General features: G+C 38.7%; 1 protein-coding gene across 3 annotated transcripts in view; it reads left to right on the top strand.

The window, feature by feature from the left end:
- The window catches only part of FBXO11 (F-box protein 11), a 40169-nt gene extending 12280 nt beyond the window's left edge, over positions 1-27889 (top strand). For all 3 annotated transcript variants that reach the window (XM_035903602.1, XM_009648199.2, XM_035903601.1), the window contains exons 7-22: positions 2555-2661; positions 2756-2867; positions 7953-8059; positions 8158-8295; positions 19344-19561; positions 19878-19963; positions 20045-20139; positions 21220-21342; positions 21448-21533; positions 21905-21981; positions 22091-22234; positions 23164-23274; positions 24431-24538; positions 25910-26018; positions 26415-26513; positions 26593-27889. In XM_035903602.1, the coding sequence (XP_035759495.1) occupies positions 2555-2661; positions 2756-2867; positions 7953-8059; positions 8158-8295; positions 19344-19561; positions 19878-19963; positions 20045-20139; positions 21220-21342; positions 21448-21533; positions 21905-21981; positions 22091-22234; positions 23164-23274; positions 24431-24538; positions 25910-26018; positions 26415-26513; positions 26593-26722 (1850 nt within the window). In that variant the 3' untranslated portion in view covers positions 26723-27889. The remainder of the gene's footprint in view (positions 1-2554; positions 2662-2755; positions 2868-7952; positions 8060-8157; positions 8296-19343; positions 19562-19877; positions 19964-20044; positions 20140-21219; positions 21343-21447; positions 21534-21904; positions 21982-22090; positions 22235-23163; positions 23275-24430; positions 24539-25909; positions 26019-26414; positions 26514-26592) is intronic.
- Positions 27890-27910: the final 21 nt, after the last annotated feature.

Genomic DNA, 27910 nt, shown 5'->3' with positions numbered 1-27910 from the left:
TATTTTAGGAGATGCAGCTTTCATTTTTTCCCTTTATTTTCCATTTTACTTAAATAATACGCAAGTAAGTGAAAAAGGGATTATCAAAGGATTTTCCAATCAAGAAAAAAAGTAGTAAAAAGAATAAAAGAATTATTTTAAGGGTAGAAAAATCTAAAATGGTAAAGACTGTCCTAATTAGGTATGTTTTTACTTTTGAGTGCAAGAGAACTTTCACATGCCTGAACTCTTATTTAAATACCCATTCTGCGTCTTTGAACTGAAAATTATATTTTAGACTAGTTTAGAGCTGTGTTCTTCGCTGTAGATTTTACAGACTGCAAGATCTAAAAGGGCCTCTGCATTTTTTGCCTGATATGATTGAACAGGGTCACAATTATTTCCTGCAGAATCTAGTTATTTTTCTATTAATGCACTGAAAAGTGAAATTGTTTTATTCCTTTTGAGGAATAAAAGAATCCTGAGGCAACATCCAGTTAACTTTTAATTCTTTGGGCAATCCCTTATCATAGGATTTCTGTTAAATTATTTCTAAATGGTCTCATCTTGGTCCTTAAACTGAGCGTGAATTCTGATCCCGTGGAACATGACTGCCTTAGACTTCAGCAAATAGACTTCTTGGGAGCTATGTTTTGCTTGATTATGAAATTAGTGGTCCTTTTTCTTTCTTTTTCCCTTTCTTATACCGGTTTCTCTCTTCTAAAGTGGTCTAAGCCAAAAGCTGAAATACAGATATTTCTCTGAATAAATCTTTTACGAAGATTCAATGGAATGTTGCAGAGAATTTATCTGATGCATTTAGAATGAAACCAATGCTTGAGCAAGTCCCCTTCCCTCCAGCCTTTTCCTGGGGGGGTTCTAAATGCAGTGGTCTTACTAATTGGCATGTTCCATAATGGGCATTCTGGGACCTCAGAGACCTGAAAGTAACTCATGTACTGAGAGGAAGGAGATGTCTGCAGAGAACATTATCTAAGTGCATGGCAAACACCTCCAAGCACAATTCCACAAAACTCTCTGCTTAGTTTGATAGTGTTTCAGAGCATCCAATGTGAAGTGCAATTTTTCCTTGCTGCCCCTAAGAGGGAGCATAATTCTGATACTCATTTATGGCTCTCTTATTTCCTGCTAAGGGCTCAATTCATTTTCTGGTTTCGATTCACCTGCCATGCTGTAGTGCCATTCTTTGTCATGCTGAAGTATACTGATGTCCATATGCCAGTACATTTGCACCATAGTGAATATATAGAAATGTTACCAGGCCACAGAAAAATTTATTGTATGATGACACAAGTCCTCATCAAAGCCTCTCTTAGTTGTTATCTAGTACTAAATGAATAGTGGTATGAAGAAGAGCTAGACTACCTTAAAATATTTGCAGCTCTGCAGTAATGAAAACAGAGATCTGGCTTTTAGATAGTGAGAACAAGCTGGATAATGATGTAAATGTTGCTTCATTCTGACTGGCACCTTTCTGCCTGAGTGATAAAGAACAGGACATACCACTTGTCTGTACTAGTGTCAACAGACAACAGAAAAAGATCTGCTCATGAGAAATCCTGTGCGTAGGCTCTTCAATAAAATACAGAATTTAGGGCAAATATCTGGTCGTGTTTGTGTGTCTCAAGTTGGAAATGGTTTGAAATTGCTACCAGATAACTTATCTGCTATAATATGTGAAACTTCCCTGTTTACATTTCATGGATTGAGGAAGGCGGCTTCTGGCTTGCGTATTTAATGTGCAGTTTTGAATCAGACAAACTACCTTGCTTGTGAAGGAGGATCATTGAATTTATACCAATGTGAGACTGTTGTTAACTTGTGCTCCCTCTGCTGGCTGTTGCCATACCAATGTAAACATTTCCTTCCCTTGGATTAAGGATAAAGAATAGAGCAGAGCCTTGCTGTTAACACAGGGAGTCAAATTGCAGATTATGGGAACTTGCAAATGAACCACTTTGAATCATTCTGTACATACTTTCAGAAGTATAGTTCAATCTAATTTTGTAAGATTTTCTTCTAAAGAATAACAAGGATATCAATTCAAAACTCTGAATCTTAAGTTTGAGAAGTGTGGGGAGGTCACTCGTAAGTCACAAGCAGATTATGAAGTAGTTGTTTAAATTGGTTCAAATTAGTGATGGAATGTATGTATTTAGCTTTAATGAAAGGGTTTAGAATACCACAGTAAATTGTATTTAGTAACAGAATTACAGTGCCTCTAAACCGGTATCCGTGTCTAGACTGGTATCCAACCATATCTAAACTGTTAATTCAGTTTGTAATAAGTAGTCAAAAACTAGCTCTGTACTAGAAAGGATTTTTCTCATGTTACTAGGTATTAAGTTGGTGCAAGATTGTCTTAGTTGAAGACTAGGTTTTTCACTGTCTTTGAAACTTTTTGTTTTAAGAGTCTTCTGACATGAAGACTAGTTATGTGCCAAGAATAGTGTTCATTTTCCTTTGTTGCTTTGAACAGAATTCTAGAAGTCTTTTGAGGATTTTTTTTTTGTCAGTGGCATAAACTAAGACTTAATAAATGTCTTCTTTACAGCACCTGGAAAAGTAGCAGATAAAGTTATAATAGAAAACACTAGAGATTCCACCTTCGTTTTTATGGAGGGTTCTGAAGATGCCTATGTTGGATATATGACAATCAGGGTAAGAATCTCAAACTTTAGCAGAGCTTGTAATAATTTCATTTTAATGCCTGAGCAATTAATTAAATACTACATTTCTGTGTTGTCTTTTTCAGTTCAACCCTGATGACAAATCTGCTCAGCACCACAATGCACACCACTGCTTAGAGATTACCGTGAACTGCAGTCCAATTATAGATCACTGTATTATTCGAAGTACTTGTACGGGTTAGTGGGCTTTTTATTGTTTGAAATTAATACTAAACTAACCAGGGCACATGGAATTAGCACACAAATTGATTATGATCACTATTGGCATGTTTTACTTTTTGATGCAGGTGTTTTAATACAGGTCTGCAAGCCTTATTTGCCTTGAAATGGCATTATTACAGTGACTTCTTTGTGTCCAAGACCTTTGTGATAATGTATACATGGTCTTCTATCTGAATGAGTTTGGACTTTCTGGGCAGTTAGTTTAAAACCTGAAAAGAGACAGTTTATATAAAAACTTTCCTGATTTTGGTGTATATAGTTGTAGCTAGCAGGAGAAGGTATTTGAAGGGGGCACACATGGAACTTTTACGTTAGGTTGATTGCAATATGCAGTATTGGAATTGAAGGCGTTAAGAGTCATGGGCTGTAACTGCTAAGCTAAGTTCACTTTCCTGTCAAGAGTGGAATGATTTGACATACTCAAAGTATGAGTTCCTAGCTATACAGGCAGAGGAAATGCATAGTGTGGAAGATTAGACTCATTTCACCATCAGAGATAATGAGGAATTTATACCACCTGATTTAGGAAACATTGGTAATCTAGATCCAGGAGGTCAGAAAGGTGCAAGGTAGTGGAAGTGAGAGGGTACGCAGTTGCTGGCAGGAAGACATGGCAGTTTGCAATCACTACACACAAGATAAGGCAAGATTAATGTGTTTGAACACAACCAGATGAAATGGAGTTGGAGCATCAGAAAGAGGTACAGGAGAATTAAGATAGTGAGTCTTTGCATGGAAATGGCAAGATGAACTTTATATACTTAAGTTTAAGTAGGGATATGGAATGGATCTGTGCAGTGGGCTGAGCATAAAGGTTGCTCAGCTCAACATAAAGGCAAGGAAAACAAGGAGATCTTCAACTAGATATAAAAACTACACTCCTCTGGTATGAGCTAAGAAGGACAGAATTCTGCAGGGAACTAATAAGAATGGCGTGAGGATTACTTGTCTGTGCTTTGTAGAGGAAGATACACTCTTGGAGGTTTCAGGTTATAAAACACTAATTCACTTTTGGTCAAGGCAGCTCTACGCTTTACATCACCATCTATTTTATTGGAGACATATCAGCTAATATGTGGAAGTGTTAAAAACGAAAAAAAAAAAAGGAACAAAGGACAGCTAGCTGCTCTCAGTATCTTGATTTCTTTATTTAATGCTCAATACTGGTAAGTTGAAGTATACGAAGCAAATTTGTTCTGGAAGTTCCTATATACTGATATTGGGGACCCTGGTAACAAATGACAGGAATGAGATTAGTTTCTTGGACCATGTTCAGCTTGGTTATAAAAGTAGTTTTAAGAGCTGCATGGCTTCATATTGAAACGTGCTTATAGATAAGCTAGTAGGTCTTGATGCTTTTGTGAAAATTGTTTGTTAAAATTAAGCTTTGACAATATTTATCATGACCACTTTTCATTATGGAAGAATTTCTGATAATTTTGGACTTTTGCCCTCTTCAATACTCTGGATTTCTGAATGTTTGCTGCATTGAATTGTTGCTTTTCTCTTCTGAAGTTAAAATTTCTGGTCAATTTTTGAGGCTGTGTGTAGGCTGTACTATCCATCACTTATTGATTATTAATGTTTACTGACTTTTAATCCTACTAAGCCTCCTTATAACCTACTCAGGAAGCACTGTGTGTGTAAAAGGGAGGAAGAAATGGCGGTCTGCCAGAAAAGGCATTTACTGTTTCCAAGTCAATGACATCTCTGAAATGTTGATCCATAAGCATTCAAAATCTCTTTGCTAGCACATGCTTGATACACTTTCTGTAGATCTCCTAATTGCATTAAAGCATATTTCTACATTGTGTCATATGTAAAGTTCTTAATGTATGTTATATGTAAAGATGGGAGCTATGTAAGTGCAAGTGATTTAAGCTGGAGGTTTCTTGCTGCCAGTTCAAAGCATCTTTGAAATATTTTTAAATAAAGTGTAAATGGCAAGATCCTGAGTCTAGAGGTTCTATTACATCCATTATAGGGGATATCTGTATTAGTCCTCACCTTGATAGATAAAAGTAGTAGTGGATGGCAATGTGCCTTTTTAAAATATTGCTTAAGTGTGTGCAATCATTATATTCTGAATAAACAAAATAAAGCCTAAACCAGTTAATACATCTATTTGGCACTCTAAAAAGACCAATTTCAAACAATCAGTAATGAAGTCCAGTGAAGTGGGTCAGAATAAAGGTTGTTTTCATTTAAATAAGTAAAATGTGATAGAGGTATGCTTTTAAAACATCACACTGGGTTCTACACTTCTTTGGTGTCACCAAAAGAGGTAGAGGAAATGGGAGTGAAAGCAATTATGAAATAAAAGAAATGGGAAGTTATTAGCTGCTAATATAAGTAGGAAACTAGGAATTACAGGAAACTGGGGGACACTTCTGCCAAATACAAACACCCCAACAAAATGACCACCATCCCCCAAAAAGAACTTGAAAAACGAGACCAGATAGAACATCTTTCTAGAAGAGATAGTGCTTGTGTTTTGACTTGGGGAACAAAGGGATTTTTAGCAGCTATGCTGATCCATCATAGAATGGAAGAATTTGAATGGCAAAGTGTTGTGTAATTTTTGTTCCATATTTAATAAGAATAGGCAGGAATGATAAATGTGCTCATACCCTAGAGGGATAATGAGATATGTTCCACTCTTGACAGTAACCGTGGATGAGGTTAAACAGCTGTAAAAATAGACACGCTAAAATCATGCAGGAGTTTAAAAAGAACTGAGGAGTTTAAAAAGAACTGGCCAAGAAATCTTACAGGCTCCTATTATGTATCAACAGTAACTTGAAACCTGGGTGAGATGGTCCCTGGGCAGGGGGGCAGCATGGGGGAGACTGAACAGGATGACGTATGGCAAGTAGTACTGCCTTATTGATCTTGGGTAGGATAATGAGGTAGTAAATGCAGGGGTTTGGTCAATCAAGGATTTAAAATTTATGATTGAAGCAAATTTAATGCGTATTTACAGAAAGTTATAATGGTTGCATCACACTGCTAGCATTTTTGATTACTTTCTTTGACTAAAAGAAGTAGCAATCCCGGTATAATTACATAGATCCTTAAAAAAAAATTGACTTCAAACATATATTGCCTTAAAACATTAAAATTTTACAGAATTACCAGAGCGTACATTAAATAGATGAAAAATAACTTTCAGGGTAATTATAAATGGCTTTTTTGTGGCTATTTCAAAGATGACTTCTTGACTTTAAGCCACTTTATCAATGACTTGCAGAGAAGAAATAAAATGCATACTGATGAGACTTGTAGGTGATGAAGACTTAGGGTATTATAAATAACCAGGAGGATGGGTTGCTATGCCCTTTTTGGAAGGTGGGCTCTCAAACAGTATTCACATTAGCACGCACAAGGGTGAAGTTATACACACAACTCACTTTTGTTCCTGGTTTTAAGTTATAAACCTCTCTCCTGGGAAGCTGGATTCCTGGGAAAAGCTTAGCTATTGTGAGTAAACAGCTAAAGAGGAGCCCTTGTGTAGTCAAGTGGCCGAAAGAACCGATGTGATCCTTAGTTATACCTGTGGGAATATTGAGCAGAAGTAGAGAGACTATATTACACCTCTGCTTAGTCCTGCTTCAGAATAAAGTGCTCTTTCCTGGTGTCCATAGCAACATGTTGAAAATTTAGAAACGGTTCAATGAAAAGTCCTAAAGGATAAAGCAGAAAAATTCAGTTGTAATGAAAAACATACTGACTGCAATTTGTTACTTTATCAAGGAGAAAGCTGAAGGAGTAAATTGCTTGCGTGCACTAAATACATGCGTGCATTCGGTATGGCACATGCTGGTGTACGGAGAACCAGTAACTGGGCGCTAAAGCCAGAGGAATTCAGCTGGGCAATTAAAGTGTAAATTAACAGGGTAACAACTCTGTAACCAGCTTCATGGTGGTTTCTCAGTTGTTGTAAATACATCAAAATTAAACGTGTTTCTAAAAGATACGTGCTGAAGCTCCTGCTACTAGAATTGAAGCAGAAATTAATTCAGGGAATTAGTATAGCCTGTATTATTCATAAGGTTGGACTAGAGAATCAAAATAACTTCTTTAGGATTTAAAAAAAAAAAAAAAGCCCTGTAAATGAGTCTATGAATTATTAAAGTGTAGTCTTTGTGGTACTATGCTAGCAGGTAATACGAAAATGTACCAATAGAGCATGCACTGGCTTGCTTATTAGGTAGCGTTTAATGGCAGGGAAGGTGTGCGTTACGTAGGCCAGATACCCTGAGATGAGGTCTTACCTTACTGAAAACACTGTGAATCTGCCATTGATTTTTAGTGGCTGCAGAATTTCATGTTTTCATACTTCATGGCTTTCCGGGAATTGAGCTGATCTGATGAAGTCCTGAGCAGTATGAGCCCTAGTTGCCTGAAGAGTTTGTTTTCTGTGTAATGGTATGGTAGCTGAAGTCATCCGAGGAGCTGCAGCAAGGAGCTTTGTAATTCAGCTGGGAAAGAGACCTGTTGGTTTCTGATGTGTAGTTCTGTACTCAAGATTGTGCTGTTTGTCTCCTGCTCATCTTTAGTTAGACAGTGTGTCTGTGTATGCTACAAAAGTATTATTTGTTTGGGCTCTTTGAAGTACTGGGTTATGAAAGTTTAAAGGGGAGTAAAATAAGGCAGTAATTAGCATAGAATTTTATTATATTTCTGTTGTCTTTTGTTGTGAATAGTCAGTATACAGCAGGCCTAACGTAGTGAAATAAATGAGTGAGAACTTTCATAAGCGTGAATTATTATATAAACTATTGTCTGTTCTGGCAATCATATGCAGCTGTGTAACCTTGGCAGAATGATTTTTAAAGCAACTCCTACCTTGGGTTCTTTGCATCTACAAAATGATGACATTTGTTTTTTTCTGCCTGTGGCTTGCAATGCTTTGGCACTGTTCGTGCTGAATCTTTTTTAAATATCAGTTCAGGCTAACTTTTCTTGCAAAAGCACCGCCAGACTATTTATAAATACACTATGCTTTGAAGCTATGGTAACTGTACTGTTTTCTTCCAGTTGGCTCTGCAGTATGTGTAAGTGGCCAGGGAGCTTGTCCTACTATTAAACACTGTAACATCAGCGACTGTGAAAATGTTGGACTTTATATTACAGACCATGCACAGGTATTTTTTGATATCAGTTTCTTTACTTCGATAAAATTGTTTACTGTTCTTTATTCCTTAATTTCCTTAATGTCTTAATTCACATTTTTATTTCCCAGGGAATATATGAGGACAATGAGATCTCCAATAATGCATTAGCAGGGATTTGGGTTAAAAACCATGGAAATCCCATTATCAGACGGAATCACATTCACCATGGACGTGATGTTGGCGTTTTCACTTTTGACCATGGCATGGTAACGTATATGTTTTCTTTTGAAGAAAGAAATACAGATGTTGCATAGCTAAAGTCTTCAGATTTTGCCCATCATTGAAGAAAGGTTTAAAAAACCATGCTTTTACATGTGAACAGATACTTTAAAATATGCCTACTCTTCTTCTCTTGCCTTCAGTGGGCAACTTTACTTTAAAGACAATTTTAGCTGAAAGAGGTTTAAGCAAGGCTTTTGCAGTTGATTGTCAGCCTGTTACGTAGAATTATGTTGCGGTCACAAAATACCTCTTGAAGTAGGATGTAAATGGTAGGCTTACATTTACACTATAGCTTCATTCTTTTTTCTTTGAAACAACAACAAATAAGGTGCTGGAAGACTTAACAATTAAATAAAATGCTCTGTGGAGACTTAATCAGTCTTATTTTAATGTTACATCTCTGAAACAAGGTATGTCCAACTTCTCTGGGAAGAGGACTTGTCTACCATGGAGTTAGCTGTGGAATTTTAACACAATTTCATTCCAGAATTCAGTCCTTCTTTCATAAAAATGTTTGTTTCTGTGGGATGAAGGTAGTAACTTCCATGTACATGTGAAGTAGCGAGTAATGAGTTTGCATAGACCTTGAAATAAACAGAATGGATTTTTGCGATTGAAATAAAAGGTGGTATTTGCTGATTTGCTTTAGCAAAATATTCTGCATGTCTTCCAAACAGTGCCAAATAGTTTTTTTTTCCTGATTGAATGATGAAGTCTTAACTCCCCCCACCCAGCTGGCAAAACTAGCAGTTTTCTTCTAGTCACTCTTAAAATGGCAGTTCTTTAAAGATGCTTTCGATAGAGTGCAAGAGTTCTTGATTCCCAGATGTAAGAAATCAGGAAAGGAGGACAAGAGAGCAGTGTGGTTGAGTCAAGACCTGCTGGTCAGACTAAAGGCAAGAAGGAAGTGCACAGGTAGTGGAAGCAGGGACAGGCGTCCTGGGAAGAGTATAGGCATGCTGCCCGGTTGTGTGGGGATGGGGTCAGGAGGGCCAAGGCATGGATGGAGCTGAACTTGTCAAGGGATGCAAAGAATAACAACAAGGGCTTCTACAGATATGCCAGCCAGAAAAGGAAAGTCAAAGAAAGCGTACCGCCCATGATGAGCAAGACTGGCAAACTGTTAACAATGGATGAGTAGAAGGCTAAGGTATTCATCAACTTTTTTGCCTCAGTCTTCACTGGCAACCTCCCTTTCCCCACGTCTCAAGTGGATGGACTGCAAGACGGGGACTGGGGGAGCAAAGTCCCTCCCACCGTAAGAGAAGATCAGGTTCGCTACCACCTGAGGAACCTGAACCTACAGAAGTCTGTGGGAACTGATGAGATGCATCCCAGAGTCCTGAGGGAATTGACTGTTGTAGGTGCCAAGCCACTCTCCATGTTATTTGAGAAGTCATGGCCATCAGGTGAAGTCCCTGGTGACTGGAAAAAGGGAAATATTGCACCCTTTTTTTTAAAAGGGTCGAAAGGAGGACCCTGGGAGCTACTGACTTGTCAGCCTCATCTCTGTGCCTGGGAAGATCATGGCACAGATCCTCCTAGAAGTATGCTAAAGCACATGGAGGGGAACTGATGAGATGCATCCCAGAGTCCTGAGGGAATTGACTGTTGTAGGTGCCAAGCCACTCTCCATGTTATTTGAGAAGTCATGGCCATCAGGTGAAGTCCCTGGTGACTGGAAAAAGGGAAATATTGCACCCTTTTTTTTAAAAGGGTCGAAAGGAGGACCCTGGGAGCTACTGACTTGTCAGCCTCATCTCTGTGCCTGGGAAGATAGATGCATCCCAGAGTCCTGAGGGAATTGACTGTTGTAGGTGCCAAGCCACTCTCCATGTTATTTGAGAAGTCATGGCCATCAGGTGAAGTCCCTGGTGACTGGAAAAAGGGAAATATTGCACCCTTTTTTTTAAAAGGGTCGAAAGGAGGACCCTGGGAGCTACTGACTTGTCAGCCTCATCTCTGTGCCTGGGAAGATCATGGCACAGATCCTCCTAGAAGTATGCTAAAGCACATGGAGGACGGAGGGGATTTGAGACAGCCAGCATGGCTTCACCAAAGGCAAGTCCTGCCTGACCAACCTAATGGCCTTCCACAATGGAGTGACTACACCACTGGACAAGGGAAAAGCTACAGATGTTGTCTATCTGGACTTCTATAAGGCCTTTGATGCAGTCCGCCACAACATGCTTCTCTCTGAATTGGAGACCTGTGGATTTGATGGGTGGACTGTTCAGTGGATGAGGAATTGGTTGGATGGTCACATGCAGAGGGTAGTGGTCAATGGCTCAATGTCTAGATGGAGACTGGTGACAGGTGGTGTCCATCAGGGGTCCGTATTGGGACCAGTACTGTTTAATATCTTCATCAGTTACACAGATAGTGGGATCAAGTGCACCCTTGCCTGTAGCAATAGGACATGGGGTAATGATTTTAAACTAAAAGAGGGTACATTTAGACTGGATATAAGGAAGAAAAATTTTACTATGAGGGTGGTGAAACACTGGAACAGGTTGCCCAGAGAGGCGGTAGATGCCCCATCCCTGGAAACATTCAAGGTCAGGCTGGGTGGGGCTCTGAGCAACCTGATCTAGTTGAAGATGTCCCTGCTCATTGCAGGGATGTTGGACTAGATGACCTTTAAAGGTCCCTTCCAACCCAAACTATTCTATGATTATATGAAGATTACGCACATAAAAAGTACAAAATGTGATCAGAGCATGGTGAACTAAATGTCAAACTAAATATGGGATGCTGGAGTTAATGCTCACTGTCAGATCAAATGTAAGTGTTCAAAATCAACATGATTTCAGATTGCCTCTTGCCTTCCCAAGGATACCACTGAATTTGATAATCTTGCTGTAGGCGTTGGATACTGCAGGATATGGATTACCTACACCTTTGGTAATAGGGAATAATAAAGTATATAGTCAGTTGTTTTGGCAGTTGCATTTTTGAAGGTGCTGTAGATAAATGGGAACCTCTTCTCTGGTACTGTGCTGCTGCTGTAATAAAAACTGCACTGTAACAGACTTGATTTCAGAACGCTGCTGAAGAATGAGGTCAGCCAAACCAGTGCATGTTTCACGTGCTCTGGGATAGTAGTGCATATTCCCCTCCATATGTTTTGTTCCTAGCCTTACTAGCTGACATGTCTTGCCTAGCTATGGCTAAATATATGCTAGGCCTCTTCTTTGGCAAGAAGACCATAATTAGACCCGCTATGTTACATCCATGGTTGTTCTTCGTAAGTAAATGTCTTTTATCATCTAAGTAGTAGTTTTGTTGGTAGATCTTAGTCCCTGAGAAAGAAAGAATACTTGTAAAAAATACTTGCAAGCATTAGACAGTAATGACTTTGACTAGCCGAGAAGGATGATTCCCAAGTCACACTTTTACAGACATACTTGGGTGTAGACTGGGCCTCTGTTTTCTCACTTCAATTTTGTCACTTTATCTTCTGACCTTTGGATCCACTGTTCCTTACATATCGCTCATGTATTTCATCTTGCTGTCACCACCATCCCCCAAATCTAGTAATTTCAGTGATCTAACTACAGTAGACACTCATTTTGAACTTAGACTAATTTGATGCTTGCTCCAAGGAAACTATAGTCCACTATTTTAAAGTAATCTTATTCCTAAATAAAATGTTTATTAATTTAGGTACTAAATTGCGTTAGCTTTCCTACTGAACTTCTACATGAGGATTTTCTACACTGTGTGTTATGTGTTGGGGAACTGTTGGCTAGGTCTCAGATGCCTACTGAATAAAATAATAATCACTCATTATGAGACACTTATTTGGGGAAATAAATTTCCATAATTTTGATGAATGATTAATGCAATTATAGCTAATACATAGCGTAGCAAGCTTTCAGAAAAAAAAAAGTAGTTTTATCATGGATAAGAGGAAGAAGAGAAGCAGCTGGTTTTTGAAGATGGATATTTTGGTCCCTGTCTGGGTGTTTTTAGACTCACTAAATTGTGGATCTTTTTTCCCTTTGTTAGGCTATCTTCCTTCCCTTGTAAGCACTTGTCCTGTTGCTTTAGTTCTAACCCAGATCTGGTCGGGTTCTTGATGAGTGTTGGCAGTCTGGAAATGGTATTAACAGAAAATCCACTGTGGATAGAAACTAGTGATGCTTTTCTCCTTTCCACCCAAGTTGCTGGGGAGGTGGGGGCAAAGGAGCAATGCAGTACTGGTTGTAGCTCATTTGCAGTTTCCTGGTCTCAGTGGAAGGTAAATGGGTCACGGAGTGTGCTGTTATTTTTGCTGCTGGCTGGCATAAAATCTTGCAGTGGAAGGTCAAATGTGGTGGGATTCTGCTCTGTTAGGTGCCTCTTCCCCACTCGGTTACATCCTAAGGAGCATATTTGTTCTATGTTCGGCAAGATCATACCAGCCCAGAAGAATGCTTCTAGCAGCCTTCTGACAGGTTTCTTGGCATTTTATATTCTCTAGAGATGTAATTGTTTGGCTATTTTGCAGAGAGTGGTGGCAAACTTAAGATGTTATGTCTTTGCTTTATATTATCTCATTGATTGGACACTGCCACTGCCTCATTTAAGCTGTATTAGCATATTGTATAAACACTCCTAATCCGCTTCAGTGCATCCATACATCCGTCCAAGACTTAAACAGGCTCAAAAACACATAGTGAAGTGATTTCACCTATAGAGAGGCTGGGAAAGGAGAGTGCTTCGGTAACTCGTGGAGGGGAGATGTCTGTATGTAGGCTTGAGGGTTAATTGGAAAGTCTGGCTAGGAGCTGCTTCTTGTTTAAGTACTGAAGTATAAATATAAAATAAGAGCATTGAAATATTAAAAAAAAATTAAAAGCCAGACTAAATTCACTTGATTAATTTTAAATAAAAGTGTATTTGATCTGTTTTCTTGCCGGTAGAATGCCTGTTCCAATGCTGTGATCAGTGTGGTATCACAAGCAAAATGGAATTGAAACAAATTTTTCTTTTTTGTTTAAAGGAAACACTAGCACACTAAAGAGAACATGTGAATAATATTTATCTCAGCTGCAAATACTATTGAAATCTTTCTTAGTCTAAACTCCTTTGAACAATTCCCCCCCCACCACTTCCATCTCAAAGTCTGCTTTTGGCAGCATCCTCTGTTCTGTATCCTGCTAGTGATAGTTGATGACATGACATCATTGGCAATATTTACATACTGTAAGTGACACTGTATCTTTCAGATACAAATCCTACATACCTAAACAAATGAATGGATTTTCTATGTTCACTTCTCTCACTTCCCTTCTGTTATTTTTGGGTGTGTATTTTTTTTTTTTTCCCAATGCTTGTGACTGTGAGGTGGGATAAGAACATTCCAGTGCTGAATTCCTGCCCTACACGTTCTTTTCCCGTGGGTTTCTGTGCTGGAGTGCTGGCTCTGAAAGATTCAAGAGTGCTTTGTTTTTCAGTTTCATGCTCTCAGACTGCTCTTTGTGTTTTGATACTTGCAGAAACTTAACCTCTTATTTCTAAACTGGGAATATTCTGACGTTTGCCTTAGTGCTTGTGCCAAATGTTTAGCAAGCAGGCATTAAAAATACAGTGTGGCATTGGCAGCCCTCAGCGCCTTACACTGACCTCTCTTTGCCAGTTGCCTGAGACGGGTTACCAGACATTTGTCGTAAGCTGTATTTCGTAGTTGTATGCAAACAGAGAAATTCCTGTTTACTGTAAGAATAAGCATAATTTTATAGTTTAAAGCTGAGATCTAGGCATAACAGTCTTCATTTCTCTTGCTCCCAAATGAGAAACATAGCACTATTGCTGTTTTTTTCTTTCTGATGGAAGAAATGTATAGTAACATGTGTCTCGGTTGGGTGGTTGTAGCTAGTTGGCAGCTCAGTTCTTTAAATCCTACAAATCAGGTAATTTTAAAGAAGTCTGTATATAAAGTCCAAAAAATAAAAACGAAGCTTATGCCAGTTTCTATACAGGCTACAGAAAAACTCAGTTGGCCTTTTGCTGCAATAGCAAATTTTCCCTATGCACTAAAAATAAAGGGTTTGTTTTGCATCTTGAATGTGGTTTTCTTTATGCTGCATTTGGATTTTTACAAAATCCACCAACTCTCAAATAAAGACCATTGCAGGCTTTGGGAGGCAAATTTTTTATAAATGTATTTTTTGTGCTGTCAGTCACACTTATTATTGCTATTTAATGAAGTTGATACAGAGTCAGATACTCTTTAGCAGTTCATTTCTTTCTCTGTTGGTCTCCTGGTTTTTTTTTTCTTACCCTGTTGGGAATACAAGTGTCATTAAATATTTAGGAAGTGTTAAAGCTTGCACAATTATCTCTTTTCTTTTTTCTTTTTTTCTTTTTTGTATTTTCTTTTTTCTTTTTTAAAAATACCTGTATTGTTGAAACAATAACATGAAATGCCTCCATGTTTCTGTAATGTTGTGTGCAGTCTTTGAGACAGAGAAAGAAAAAAAGCCTTTTTAGAAATATATGGGGAAAAAATTCCTCTGAGAAGAAAAGTGGTGAACAAAGTCCCATCAGGTACAAATTTTAACCCTAATGCATTTCAAAGCATTATTTGTTAGACTAGATAAAATGCAGAAAGCAAAAAAAAAAAAAGAATCCAAGTTCAATTGCTAAGTTACTCTTGATGTAAAAACTCTTCTGAGCTTGTCTAGCTGCTCAGGAATCCTTCTTTGTCATCACATCAGTTTTTTCTGTACATTAAGTAGTGTATGGAAACATCAACGTCACCATTACTGTGATGTTTGTCTGTTGGCGATTACTTTCTCTGCTCACGTCTTAACAGGCTGCAGTGGTGTGTTCTTGCCCACGCTTTCTGTCGCTGTGGCTGCCATCTTGTGCCCACAGCTGATGATTTGCCTGGTATTTTAAATAAATTTGGTGTACAGAGCTACTTCTTAATATTTAGGATATTTCAAGGAGAAAGCTACTGCTAAGGTATTTTGACTCTCCTTACACTTGGGATTTTTGTGTAAGGTTGTAATACTTTTTTCCACACATGTATCTCTTATTCCTTCTTCCTTATTAACCACAGGGACCTCTCTTTCTTACTAAGCAATCCTGGCACTGCTAGGTGCTGCGTCCTCCAGGTTCTTCTACTGCTACTTGATGAATTATAACCAGAAACTATCACAAAACACAATTAAAATACCCAGCACACTAGAAAATCATTCTTAGCTGAGGTGGAGGCAATACAACACTTGCAATCCCTCTCTTCAGAGGAGGAGTATTGACCTTCCTGACCTTAATAGCTGCCTGGCAGAGTCTTCGTAAAGGATCTGGGCTTGAGCTGCCCAGCAGCTGGATGGAGCTGAAGAGCTGAAGCTTGGGCAGCCTGTGTGCGCTGTTAGAAGCGGTAAGAAAGGAACAGTCTGTTTCTAATGGTGTTACTGGTTATACGTGGAGGTGGCAGTAAGCTTTGGCTTTGCAAACAGTATTTGTGGGCCCTATGGATAATAGATCACTTAACTCCATACTTAGAAACAGTTTCCTTATTAAGAAAATACTTGTTAACTTTCCAAGAAGGAAATGTTGTCTGAACCCATATGTGTTTTCTTGGGATCCAGAAGATGTCTTTGAGGAAGATCTAGTTCAAAGGCACAACAATGCCTTTTGAAGGGGAGCAGCTGTGGTGGCTGGAAAAGATACCAGGGATTGCCTGGGGGCATCTTAAAGAGTGAGATAAGTTTAGCCCTTCTCCATAGGGGGGTGAATTTGGGCCAAAGGAGTTGTTGGTTTCAACGGAGAATGGTGTAGGAAATAGGCAGTCTGGGAATGAGGTAGTCACTCAGGACTGCAGAAGAGCATGTGTTTCTGACAAACAGCAATTCTGTTGGTTTGACTGAATTCAGTTTAATAATTACGCGCACGGGTGGTGTTCAGACATGGTCTCACAAGCACAGGTCTCAACACTGGGTTTAGCTGCATCAGCTCAAAGTCAGCTGATCAGCTTAAGCTGGCTCTGCTTGAGGTGGACTGGACTTTTTAATGCAGCTTTTCTTTATGAGTATTGAATGCTGTAGGATCTTACCTGGCAGAAAACCTTGACTTTCTGACCCAGCAGTCAGCTTTATAAAGGAATCTCAGCTATAGATTTCTTTTTTATTTTTTTTTTTTTTCTCCCCCTTCTGGGGGGGATTTTTTTCAAACTTCTGAGGAGCACTTCTTTCAGAGGCTTACAGCAAATTCTCAGTTTCTTTTGAATCAGTGGCCCTGTATTTTTTGAGAAGGTAGAAGAGCAGTCATTTGAAGGTTCCATTTTCTGCTTTTTGAAGAAATGACACTTGAACTCTGCTGTCAAGTGATGTTATGGTATTCTAGGACGTAGTGGGCAGAGTACAATTAATGTACAGATACCTCTTCTGTTCTTCTCTGAAGTTGCATATTATGTAGATACACTGGGACACAAGCAGAAGTGAAGGCGCCTTCTCTTTCATTTCCAAACAAGTTTAAAAGTTAAACAGTATATGGACTCATTTCCAAGAATTAAAAGTATTTGTACCAAAATTTCTGTAGTTATTTTCCTTACTATAACAGTGCTTGCGGAAGCTTGCAAAGGTATTGCTGACCAAAGGCTCTACTTGTTTGCAACTTCAGCATGGCATCTGAAATGGCTGTGATGAAGCGCATCTGAAATACCTCTTTTCTTTCATCATGTTGCTGTAGTTGCAATGTATTTGGCACTCAAAGGGAAGATAATGTGTGAAGTAATTAAAAAGATACCAGACCATGTATAGCAATGTTTTAATTGAAATTATGTGTTCCATTAAGAGGATTAAGCTTTACTTTATATCAAATTGTCATCTTAAGTTTCTCTGAGGGCTTTGTTTTAAGTGAAAATGAGGAAAAAGCGTGGTTCCTTTTGGGATAAGAAGTCCCAAAGACTTCCTGTTGGTATGAAGGTGTGTTTCTGAGGAGATCTCCTTTAGATTCCTCTGTTAGTGTGTAGCTTCCTTGAGAACTCTGAAAACATCTTGACTCACTCTGAAGAAATTTAATCCTAAGTCCTTGAAAGAAATAGATTCTGAATATTTACAGAAGGTAGGCTTTTTCCATTTGACTTTCTTATTTGTCACCCAGAAGGACCTGGGGAGCCAAGCTGTGTACACTGATAGTACTTTTTTGGAGAATGTTTAATGAATGCAGTGCCTTTCCTGTTTGCAATCCTCAAAGTAGGGAGAAGTGCATGCTGTCTTGGTTTCCTCATTGAACTGTATGTATTTCTGCTTTTTTGTAATTAAAATGTGTTTGATGAAGTCTCTTAGCAATTCACAGCACGTAATACAACAGTGAAATGGTGCTTTCTACTTAGGTTGGCAGTAACTTGAGTAATTTCTATGTGGTAGAAACTCCATGACTGAGGTGCTCATGGTAGTAGGTCATGTGAGTACAAACACTGGAATCCAGTTACGCTGAGCAGTAGGAGGAATTGGGCTTTTTTGTAGTCCACAAGTACAACAAGTCTCCCAATCAGTGAGACTAAATAACTTAAGTGACTACAGGACAAATACTTGGACGGGGTGCCTATGAGGGTGACAAAGATCAGTGAAAGTTGGGTCCCTTTCCTTTTGGCTCAGATGTTTTACTAATATATGTGTTATCAATTCATTAAACAGATAATCTTTTGCACGATGAAGACCCATACTGCTAAAACTATAGCTGTATAAACTATAAACACATAGGTTGTTTATACTATAGATGGCTTTGCAGAGCACAGACAGACATCTAGGGGAAAAGAAAGAGCTAAGATTGGTTCACATTATCTTTCAACTCTGTGCCCTTGGATGTAAGGGACAGTGCAATTTTGGTTGCTCAGCAGCAGCAGTGTACTGCTCTGAATGTCACACGCTCTGTTTTTAGTCTTGCCCTCCGCAGCTGCCTGCTGGAGATGGTCAGGGTTAGAGCTTTCAAGAGCCTGCATCCAAGCCATCCACAAATTAAAACACATCACTGTGTGATTGCCTACCATCTCCAACAAGAGATGCTTCCTCTCTTTCAGTTGTTCAGTTTCTGTTCTTTTAGTTGGGGAAAATGGGCATATAAGTAACCATTAAAGTTCACCTCAAAGAACAGGTTGAATTTTAGTATCACAATGTTCTAAAACAGTGTCGGAAAAATGCTCTGAAAGGACTGACACGGTTACTTTGCATGGCCCTGGAATGACCTAGAATCGGAGAAATCATTGGGCAGAAAACCACCGTTTTGACAGATGAATTTTCAGATGCACCAGTTCATCGTGCTGCTACATGAGTGCTCGCTGGCATAGCAGAAGGAGGATGTCTGGTTTTGGGGGTGTTCTGGTTTTGGTTTGGTTTTCCCCCCCCAATAGGTGTGCTGTTGTAAAGCATTTGTTTAAATACAGTTTTGTTGTAGGCCTACTACTACTATAGCAGTGTCTAAATGGAAGTGTACACCCTTTAGAAAAAGGGGAGGGAGAAAAGAGTTTACCAGTTGGCTGCTCAGACCAATCCAGCCCTGGAAAAATTACTCATCTCTCACATCCATGTGTATTTACTCTGTCCAGTTATTTTAAAGAAATTTAGGACACTTCTTCCTAAAAATCATATTTTTACCAAATATATATGATTCTGGGTCTGAAAACAAGTAGGTAGTCTTCTCCTTAGCACAGTCCTTGGGCACCTGTGGCACGTGTCCATTGGACCTGTGGGCTTTATGGCCTTTGAAAGGAGTCTGCCCCTTAGGAGCTGGTAAGGGAACCTGATACTCAGTTGTCTTTGAGGTGCTGTATCCAGAGTTGCCATTTTTTCTTGCTATTCTATGGGTAGTAATAAATAGCAATGCAAACACAGTGTCTTTGAAACAGTATTTTATTTTGGGAAAAAAAAAATTATATAGTGGCAGTAGCTGTTTTAAATTGACAATATAAGTACTTATATAGCTAATTTGGTACTGTTTCCTTTTACATGAGGATTGTATTTAGAGGGGAGGGAGGGCAGGGAATGGCCTTCATTTTAAAAAGGACTTTTACAGGAAACTGCATGTTTTGTGTCTTAAGGGTTACTTTGAAAGCTGCAACATACACAGAAACAGGATAGCAGGTTTCGAAGTGAAAGCATATGCCAATCCTACAGTAGTTCGGTGTGAAATCCATCACGGCCAGACTGGAGGAATCTATGTTCATGAAAAAGGAAGAGGACAATTCATAGAGAACAAAATCTATGCAAACAATTTTGCAGGCGTTTGGATTACCTCAAACAGTGACCCAACAATAAGGTATTGTTTTCCTCACTGGTATTTTGCTACTTGGAAGAAGGGATTTGATGGGGATAGGAAAAGTGCAATTTAATGTCAGTTATTTATAATGAACTGTAGATACTCCTGTGTATGTAAAAATGAAATTGCTGTCTGTGTTCTGTTGGAACTGCATTTTTAATTTGCATGTGTACTTGAAAGTATGTATTTCTCAAAGTGACAGCCTAAATTCTCTATTTTAAATCTGAATATTGTACAGTCCTAGACACTACATACTTGTATAGTATTGTACAGTGTATTATAAACATTTCATAATGTGGATACTTCTGTTTCTTAGGGGCAATGCAATTTTTAATGGGAATCAAGGTGGTGTTTATATCTTTGGTGATGGAAGAGGCCTTATTGAAGGAAATGACATTTATGGTAAGCTAATTTGCTTGTTGCATCTTGAATTCTGAGAAAAAGGAGTATGTAAGTTGTACTAAATAACATTTTTGTTAACAGGTAATGCATTAGCAGGAATACAGATTCGAACAAATAGCTGTCCCATAGTTCGACACAACAAGATTCATGATGGTCAACATGGTGGAATTTACGTAGTAAGTATTACCTACAAACAGATGTACAAACTTGGGTTCTGTTCATATAAATGTTGGCAAAGGGTACTTTATGTAAAACGTGTGATTGTACTTACAATGACTGAATTTCTTACGTTATAAACTAGGTTAAGTGTAATAGGCTGAAGCTGGTGCTGATATTTAAAAGATGAAGACTCCTATGAACGTCACTAAATTATTTCTATTACAGAGTAAAAAATTTAAAATGGGATAGATGACAGAAATTCACCATTTCTTGGTTAAAAGCTTTTTAAAGGCTTAGCTTTCACAGTAGATTATCATTATTAAAAAAAAAAAAAAACTAGAAATCTGTTCAGCTTTTTTGGAGTGTAATGTGTTTACCACTAACCTCAGAAAATATTTTTTTTTTTTTTTGCCTTCAGGATGATATACATTGCAATTGCTGTACGGTCGTGTATTGTAAAAGTGAGGAATAAAGCGCAATTCCCAGCGTGTGCAAGGGCTCTGCTAATTGAACTGAAAGAGCTGTCAGGTTCCCTTAAGCAGTACCAGATTTTGAGAAATATTTGTGTATCTTTCTCCCGAAAGTTACCTAAGGTTCAGCTAATGCTGCAAGTGTGCAGCTTTGTCTGTTCCTTCTGTAAATCTAACAGGAACAGTTTACCCTGACCAAGAATACTGTTGCTGTACTTTTAAGCACAAGGACATGGTAAAGAGAGCTACCTTAAGAGACATGGCAATTTTTTATCAGTCTGGTGGACAGGGCTGGGTGTAGGTTTAAATGCCAGGTGTCACATTTTTCATCTGATTGCATGGCATCGGGGAGGTGCCTCTTCTACCAACAGCTAGCAGAGATTTGCAAATACTACTGCAGAGCCTTGAAATACTGTGATTTACATGCAGAGTGTTCTTCATTTCATGGCAAACATTCAAAATCATGATGCACTGTTATTTAAAAACAAAAAAAAGTGAAAATACGTACTCAAATAGAAGAGAATTTGCTACAGTAAAGAAGCCATGTTGGGGAGGGACAGGCACAGCCAGAAAAACAGTATTGGCAGTCAGCAGGTTTTCTCAACTCTTAAATTGTCTTGTATTCAGCATGAAAAAGGACAAGGTGTGATTGAGGAAAACGAAGTTTACAGCAATACTTTGGCTGGAGTCTGGGTGACAACAGGGAGCACTCCAGTCTTGAGGAGAAACAGAATACACAGTGGGAAACAGGTGAGTTTTGCTCTGTGGTTACAAGGGGGCCACAGAGAAGAAAGTTCTTCTGTGTTTTTATACTTCATTGCTTTGGAATTAATAATTTAATTCTCCATGTGTTAGGTTGGAGTTTATTTTTATGACAATGGACATGGCGTGTTAGAAGACAATGACATCTATAATCACATGTACTCAGGGGTTCAGATAAGGTAAAATGTATTCTGATTTTATGTCAAAACAGACCTAGCTTGTTTTATTCTCTTTTGTGTCTTTAGCTGTTCTTGTCATTTTGTTTCTAAAAATAACTTTTTTTTAAATCCAACATGTCTGAATATCCTCTGCTTCAACTTAAAGACAAGAAGTTTTTACTAATACAGCCTGGATATTGACTAGAACGCGTGGCCCTTGAAGTCTGTAAAGCTAAAATACGTTTGCATGTTTGGAAATAACCATGTCTTAGTAAGATTTTTCTTTTAAGCAGTGAGATCTGTGGGGCATTTCTGTAGAGGCATTTTAAACATTTGGCCTTGGGAGATAGTAAACTGTTTTAAATTACTACTTTGCTTATGTTTCTCTCTAGAACTGGAAGCAACCCCAAAATTAGACGCAACAAGATCTGGGGTGGTCAGAATGGTGGTATTCTTGTCTATAATTCTGGTAGGTTTATTTTTCACATTTATCTAAATTGTTTATGTTCTGCAATATTATCTCTTCCCATTTATTATCCTTTTTGATTTTATTTTCTCCACCCTTCCTTCAATTTTAGGGCTTGGATTTATAGAAGACAATGAAATTTTTGACAATGCAATGGCTGGTGTATGGATTAAAACAGACAGTAATCCTACACTAAGAAGAAATAAAATCCATGATGGAAGAGATGGAGGCATCTGTATATTTAATGGGGGAAGAGGTAGGTTTTTTCCCTTACTGGCATATACTGAATATTCTGGATAAGAGTTTAATTTCAGATTAAGCACTGTCCTTTTTAAAGTGCTCTTTAGAAATCTAGCTCTCGTCTTCTGAAGTAATAAAATAGTTATAATGAACACACACTGATGCTTTTTAGCCCTAATTACATCAGTAATACTGAAATCTGTGGGAGGCAGAGAGGTAATTAATCTCATCCAAGACGACTGTTAGATTGCTGCCTAGGACAGTCGTTTTATCCCATCTGCTTTTGTAAGCTTTGCCATTTGACTGAAAGGCAGTATTGAATTCAAGTCATGTAGCCAAAACCATGCATCGGAACAGTTCAGGTTCTGCCAGTGTCAAAGAGTTAGGGGGGAAAAAAGACAGATCTTTAAGGAATCTCTTGCATATTTTTACGTTTAGAAGTGGTCCTCCACTGAAATCCCCTGACTGTTGTGTGTCCTGGTATCAGCTTCTGATATTTTGTAGGTAATCACTTGCTGTAAATGAGCTTTAAGTTAAGTATTTTAAAGTAATCCTGTCCTGCAGTAACAAAAACGCAAGTTAAGCTTTGCTGTGGCAGGCTGCTTGTTTCAGAAGGCAAGCACAGAAGGATGTTAGAAAAATTAAAAAAAATTAAAAATTGGCAAGTGAAAAGGCTTAGTGTTTCCTCAAAAATAAAACAGGGTTTTCTGTAATGGTGCATACGATCCCAAATTCTCTTGTTACTGAAAAAATGCACTTACGTGTTTATACATGGAGAATTACTTTAAACTGGTATCACTAACTTCAGTGCTGTTGGCGGGTGTTTCCCAAGTTAAAGGAATTAGAAGGATGATGACACGTGAGAACTTTTGAAAATATTTCACAGAATGGTTACAGGTAAGGAAATGCTAAAGCTCAGCCGTCGTGTTTGTTGGTCTGTCATAGGGCTTCTGGAAGAGAATGATATCTTCAGGAACGCTCAAGCTGGTGTTCTTATCAGCACCAATAGCCACCCCGTGCTAAGGAAGAATCGAATATTCGATGGGTTTGCTGCAGGTTTGTGTTGTTTAAATCAAATTTTGAAGTGTTAGACCTCAAAGTAAGTTCTTCACAAAGCTAACCTGTGTTTCTTTACCCCACAGTATTTAGACATTTTAACAGAGATTGGGATATCCTTCGGTGTATTCTAGAAATGGTTTGAGAACTCAGAATTGTAGCCAGAGTATCTTTATGGCAGTCTCTGGCATTACTAGCATGTTGAGAAATAACACATAGTCTGCTTTCTCATTTTTCTGTGAAATACTTTTTCATAATTTTATTTTAGAAGTAATTGATAAAGTTGTCTAGGGCAAATCTACAGTTGATCTGCTGGATGCTGGTTTGAATATTTTAGCACTGCTTTAAAACTTAGGAAATGGGGTGAATATGTATTTTAGAGATTTGAACTGCATCCCAAGTTCAAATTCCTTACTCCACAAACTTGAAGAGTTATTAGATGAGCGATTTCTTACTCCAAAAGAGATGAAGAATGTTTCGTAGTGATTTTTGTGCAATTTACTGTTTAATGATTGCAGTTCCCTACGTCTTGCATTCCATTCCATTTCTACTAAAACTGCATTCTTGAGTTTTCTCCCATCTTTCTTTCAGAAGAAGCAAGTTTTCTGAGAAGAGCCTCTAAAGGTGGTGTTTCAGTGTGGTGGGGGGGAAGGATAGGTTGCTGTCAAGAGCAGTCCTGGACAAATGACTTGGAAGACATGGGTTACTGATAAAAGCTAAGATTTAAAGAAACTAATTTTAGGTGCCTATCTTGAGAACTTTTTTAAAAATATGTTTTAAAAAGGGTAAAGTATGTGCACAACAACTTCCAAGTATATGTGAAGATGATGGCTTTAAGCACCCAAAAATCATATCCCCCTTGAAAGTACATGATCATAGTTCCATTTTATTACCAGATAAACTAGTAGTGTACTGTTACTACCAGAAACCATGCATGCCAGCTGTAGCTCTTTGAAAGGATTCATTTGAACCTCAGTTTTCCTGGCAAATTACAGTGCAATTTCTAGCTATGTCATTTTCCTTTTTCCCTCTGAGTTTATGATGGTTTAAAAGAAATGAACAAACTGTAGATCATGAGCGAGGTACAATGCACAACCACTAAGGATTTAACTTTCCCACTTCCTTTTCTCTTCCTTGTTCCCATGACCCAATACAGGTATTGAAATAACAAATCATGCAACTGCAACATTAGAAGGCAATCAGATTTTCAACAACCGCTTTGGAGGCTTATTTCTAGCATCTGGTGTCAACGTCACGATGAAAGGTGAGCCTGAGCCCTCGCAGTGGTTGTGTTTGTTCAGTTTACTTTTTTTTTTTGGTGCTGAGTTTTGGGTTTGTCGTACCATTATTTTTTTCCTATTTTTGGTTCGGATTTGGCATCACCTTAAGCTGAGTTTAACTCAGAGTTTCAGCTGAAGGTAATAAGCCAAGCTATCTTAGTTTTTTAGACAGCCAGACACTTTCAAAGGTAACTTAAAGTCTTCCTATCATATTAAAACTCTGTCATTAGCTCTTCTGTCTCAAAATTGTTTCTGGACCGCTTACGGGTCTTTGGCCCATCTCAAATTCCAGTTCCACGTTAGTATAATGGAAAGTCTTTTGTCACATCCTCAAACGTGCCTTGCTTGGCTTTTAGGATCTAAAAGCGTGAATATTCACAATCCCAAATCACTTTTTTCCAGAAAATAGGGAACAGTCCACATATATAAAATTCCCATGTATAGTGGGGAAGTGTGCATGAGAGAAGGTCCTCATGGAGGAGACTGGAGGGATGGTTTGAATGCCAGTCGGCTCCAGGAGGTTATTCCAGAAGAAAAAGGTTCAGTTTGCAGCGTTTTGACCTGCTTGGCTGTATTTGCTGGGCCTTTCCCTGGATATTCTTTACAGCACTTAAAACACAAGCTCTGGCTCCCTGCTTCACAGCTCCTGGGCTCGCTGACTGCATCCCAGAGCTGGGATGCTACTGGGGGTGGACAAAACTAGTTTGACATGTACTTTGGGATGTGGCAGAGGATCTAGTAGCTGAATAACGGAATCATCGTAGAATCATAGAATGTTTTGGGTTGGAAGGGACCCCTAGAGGTCATCTAGTCCAACCCCCAACAGAGAGGCTTATCAAATTCGCTGTGCGTGGGACACGTCTTTTAAATGTTGGAGGTGGTTAGACCTGATTCCCGCTTCTGTTGTGTTGGGAAGTGCCTCAAACTCCCCTGGAGGAAGAGCCATGACTTTCTGCTTTCTAAGGCATGTGTAAAAGTCCTTATGGTAGGTGAGAGGCTTTCAAACATCTGGGTTTTGGGCTTCTCAACAGAGAACTTAAGCTGAACAGGAAGGCTTGTTTCCCTAACCATTTATTCACAAACCAATTCACAAAGAGTATTTAAATGAAGGTTTATCAGGTATTTTATTCATTGCGTGTAAAGAGGAACAGTCTGTCTGGTCTGGGCATCTGCCTTGTAACCTAGCATTGAGGATTTGATATACTTAAATGCCAAAACTAAAATGCAGGCATAGAACTAACTGTTCCTAATGGGTTTAGCAATGAACGGGGGGCGGGGACTCTGCTTTAACACCTCAAGAAGAAAAAAGTCCTTGATCCATGTGTGATTAGTTCCTTTTTTCCCCCCCCCAACAGATAACAAAATAATGAACAATCAAGATGCCATAGAAAAAGCTGTCAGTAGAGGCCAGTGTTTGTACAAGATATCCAGTTACACCAGCTATCCGATGCATGACTTCTACAGGTAACAGGTTCTTTTCCATCACCTACCGCAAGGTTTTCAAACAAGCACGGTTTCTCTTCTGGCCAGACCCCTAAACCAGCTGCCACGTTGTCTGTTAACACGCAGATGCGTGCTCTTCCTCAACTGCCACTGAGGAGGATTAAACAAGTCCCTACGTTGTCTTAAGTGGGCTTGAGGAAAATGCATTGCTGCTGTGACCCTGAGCCTCAGGGGTTACACAGCAGAACTGCTTTTTCGGAACAGGCAACCAAAAGAATGCCGTGAAACCCAAGTTCATGTGAAAGGCTGGGGTTTTACAGTCCTGTGCACGCCCATCCTTTAGTGCTGTTCTGCCCCCGCGCTTTTCGCAGCTCCTGGGGTTTTGATTCGTGCCTAACGTGATGTGTTCTACTTCAGATGTCACACCTGCAACACCACAGACCGTAATGCCATATGCGTGAACTGCATTAAGAAGTGCCATCAAGGACATGACGTAGAATTCATTAGACACGATAGGTACGTTTCAAGGGAGGGGGGGCGAGCGATTTTGACAACGCAAGTGAAGCAGAAACTAAAGCTCTCTCTCTCCCCCTAGGTTTTTCTGTGACTGTGGTGCTGGAACACTGTCTAATCCCTGTACGCTTGCTGGAGAGCCTACACATGATACAGATACACTATATGACTCTGCTCCACCTATAGAATCTAATACATTGCAGCACAACTGAATTCCTTTCAGAAAGAAAGTCCTGCCATTCTAATATCATAACCGTTAAAACTTTTTTTTTGGAGGAAGTTATACTTGCCCATTTCTGCAGAAAGAGACTGTATTAAAGCGGATGTGTGAGGTGTTGACACTATGGAGCTCAACCTACCAAAAAAGAAAGTGGCAATATGTTGACTCAGGATAACAGAACTGGGCGTTTTAGCATTACTGTGTAAACAAAGACTTTGAAGGGACAGAAGTGAAGAAAAATAAGCTGCAATTTTGTACAGATACCAACTTCTGAAAGCTGGTGTTTTTACAAGTAGCATTGAAACGCAGTCCAATTTGCAGTAGTACTATTCTGTAGACAAGCAGCATTCTTTGTTGCTGCCTTTATGGACATGGGTACCAATTGCTTTTGTAACATGGTAAAAAATGTGAGCTAGCACTTCTGCATTTCTTTTGATTTTTTAACATTTATTCAGATTGAGAAATATGATTTTAATGCTTTAATCTCATGTAGTTTGTTTCTAATTTCAAGCAAAAAAATCTTATTGTACTTGAATGTGTCCTGTTTTGTTAGCACACCTAGACTTGCTGTAACTGTACTCATGTCCCAGTATGTACGTTCTTTCTATGAAAGAGAAAACACTAATCTTAAATTATATCCAGCAATTTTTCTGGTGTCCTCTGAAGTTAGAATAATCTCCTTCCCCGCCCCAGCAATAGTCTGTACTCAAACCACCCTAACAAAAAAAAAAGCGAGTGTTTTAATGAGACTTCCTAGACTATAATGCACTATAAAACAAAGTACCCATGTAACTAAGTTTTGTGAATGAAATTTTACTATGTTTTAAAGTACACAGTAGAAAGTCTCCTCAAAACAGTCTTGTACTTTACTCTGTTCATAGTTTTTTTTGAACAGTCTGGACGTTACTTACATAACCTGCTGGAAATCACAGCAATTTCCTGCTCTAATGAAGCTGAGACAAGTATATATACAGCCCTATACAGTTTCATAGCTTTTTTCCATTTATGTGTATTGGTGACAGTGGGTAATCAACAGCCTGAAAGTGTATGCATGTACCATAACATCTAGACTTAATATATTGTGGAGTACTCAATAACCATTATGTAGAGGGTAGGTAAGAATTAAAGGGTTTAATTTCCTAGGAAAGACAATGGAAAAATGGTCATTTTTAAAAAATAA

Source organism: Egretta garzetta, unplaced genomic scaffold (genome assembly GCF_000687185.1).
Source record: "Egretta garzetta isolate BGI_Z169 unplaced genomic scaffold, ASM68718v1 scaffold11, whole genome shotgun sequence".
NCBI lineage: Eukaryota > Metazoa > Chordata > Aves > Pelecaniformes > Ardeidae > Egretta > Egretta garzetta.
This window is presented reverse-complemented; position numbering and strand designations above follow the sequence as displayed.